General features: G+C 41.0%; 1 protein-coding gene across 1 annotated transcript in view; it reads right to left on the bottom strand.

Moving 5' to 3' along the window:
• Positions 1 to 1574, bottom strand: part of ADAMTSL3 (ADAMTS like 3) — a 411606-nt gene that overhangs the window by 23894 nt on the left and 386138 nt on the right. The window contains exon 24 of the mRNA XM_045286295.1: positions 1525 to 1571. Coding sequence (XP_045142230.1) covers positions 1525 to 1571 — 47 coding nt within the window. The remainder of the gene's footprint in view (positions 1 to 1524; positions 1572 to 1574) is intronic.

Genomic DNA, 1574 nt, shown 5'->3' on the forward strand with positions numbered 1-1574 from the left:
ACATGGAGAGCAAATGCTTTGAGAATGATGAGGGTAATGAATGTACAAATGTGCTTTATACAATGGATGTATGTATGGATTATGATGAGTTGTATGAGCCCCCAATAAAATGATTTTTTTTAAAGGGTGATATTAACCATGACTTCAAAATCAGTTTTGTACATGACGCTAAATAGCATACCATTTTTGTTGAAGCCACCCTCATGAGACTAAGACCCACACAGACAAGTACATCACTGAGAGAACTTGTCTCCAGCATTCACTGGTTGCAGAGATATGTGTAAACCACAGGCTTTGTTCTGAACAAACCCAGTCATGTATGAATCAGAACCGTAGCAGCCATCCTTTGACCTTACCATGTATGCTGCTGTGGTGGGATGAATGTCAACGAGAGCACTGGCTCAGGATTTAAAGGTTGAAATGCCACAGAAGTCATCATTGTTCCTGTGTAGTAGGGACAGGAGTCCCGGGGTGGAGCAAACAGTTAAGCACTTGACTACTAGCCTACGGGCCTTAAGGCCACAGCCTTAAAATCCCAGTGGAAAAGTTCGACTTGGCACATATGGGGTCTCTGTGAGTCAGAATAAACTCAACAGCAATTGATACCAACAACATAGGAAACAGAATTAAACACAGGGCTTACCAATAGCATCTGTGTGTCCTATTGTGACTTACTTATTTCAGGCTGCAGGGAACTTAGCTAATCATCAATGACTTGTGGTGGATGTAGCATCTCACAAGGTCTGAATGTTACCTTGCTCCTTTGAACTTCCTGAAGAGTTTTGCAAAACAAGACTCCCTAGATAGGTCATCCTAAGCAAACTCTGACTGATGTGCCATTGGTCTCCGACTCGTGAGAGTCTCAAGTTACTCTCATCTTCACGGAGGCCTGTCTGCTCTGGCTTCTGTTGCTTCAAACACGTGCATATAACAGGAGAAGATAGAATCACCAATGATGAAACTATAAGCTTATATGTAATGTGTTTGATCCCCCAAGACATATAAAAATTGGATTAAAAAAGATACTGATATTAAAAGGCAACAATTATGAAAACAAAACAACACAAAAAAGAGGTATCTGATTGACATCAGAGGCCACTTACGACTAAATCATGCGGATGAAACCCTGCTGTAAGTCAGAGACGACTTGTATAGCAGTGTGGTATATGTGTACAGAATACACTGGAAGAAGTGAAAGAATTAATTCTTTGATTCTATGCAAACCTTTCTCCTATAAATAGTTACCAAGTTGACAATATCTTTGGATGGAAAAACCAGTATGGTACACATTATTGATGCAAACTCTGTGGGTTTTTCAGGAGTTGATCAGTCTCCAAAAATGTTTCAATATGGAAGGAGCTGATGGAACCACAGAAGAATGAGGACCAACAGAGAGGCTGACCTAAAGCCCAAGACTACTTTTACTTATTGGATGATGTAAAACATGGAAGGTCTTTTAGGTGAATTCTTTCCCTTGCCCATGCCTCACAGGCAGCAAATCCCTAAAAAGTCAAAGTACCAGACCTGAAAGTAAAGCTTCTCCTGGTGTGTCATTGTTGTGGGGTGCCGTGCTG

The sequence above is a fragment of the Echinops telfairi genome, unplaced genomic scaffold (genome assembly GCF_000313985.2).
Source record: "Echinops telfairi isolate 266 unplaced genomic scaffold, ASM31398v2 ScPeMD7_7;HRSCAF=31, whole genome shotgun sequence".
Lineage (NCBI taxonomy): Eukaryota > Metazoa > Chordata > Mammalia > Afrosoricida > Tenrecidae > Echinops > Echinops telfairi.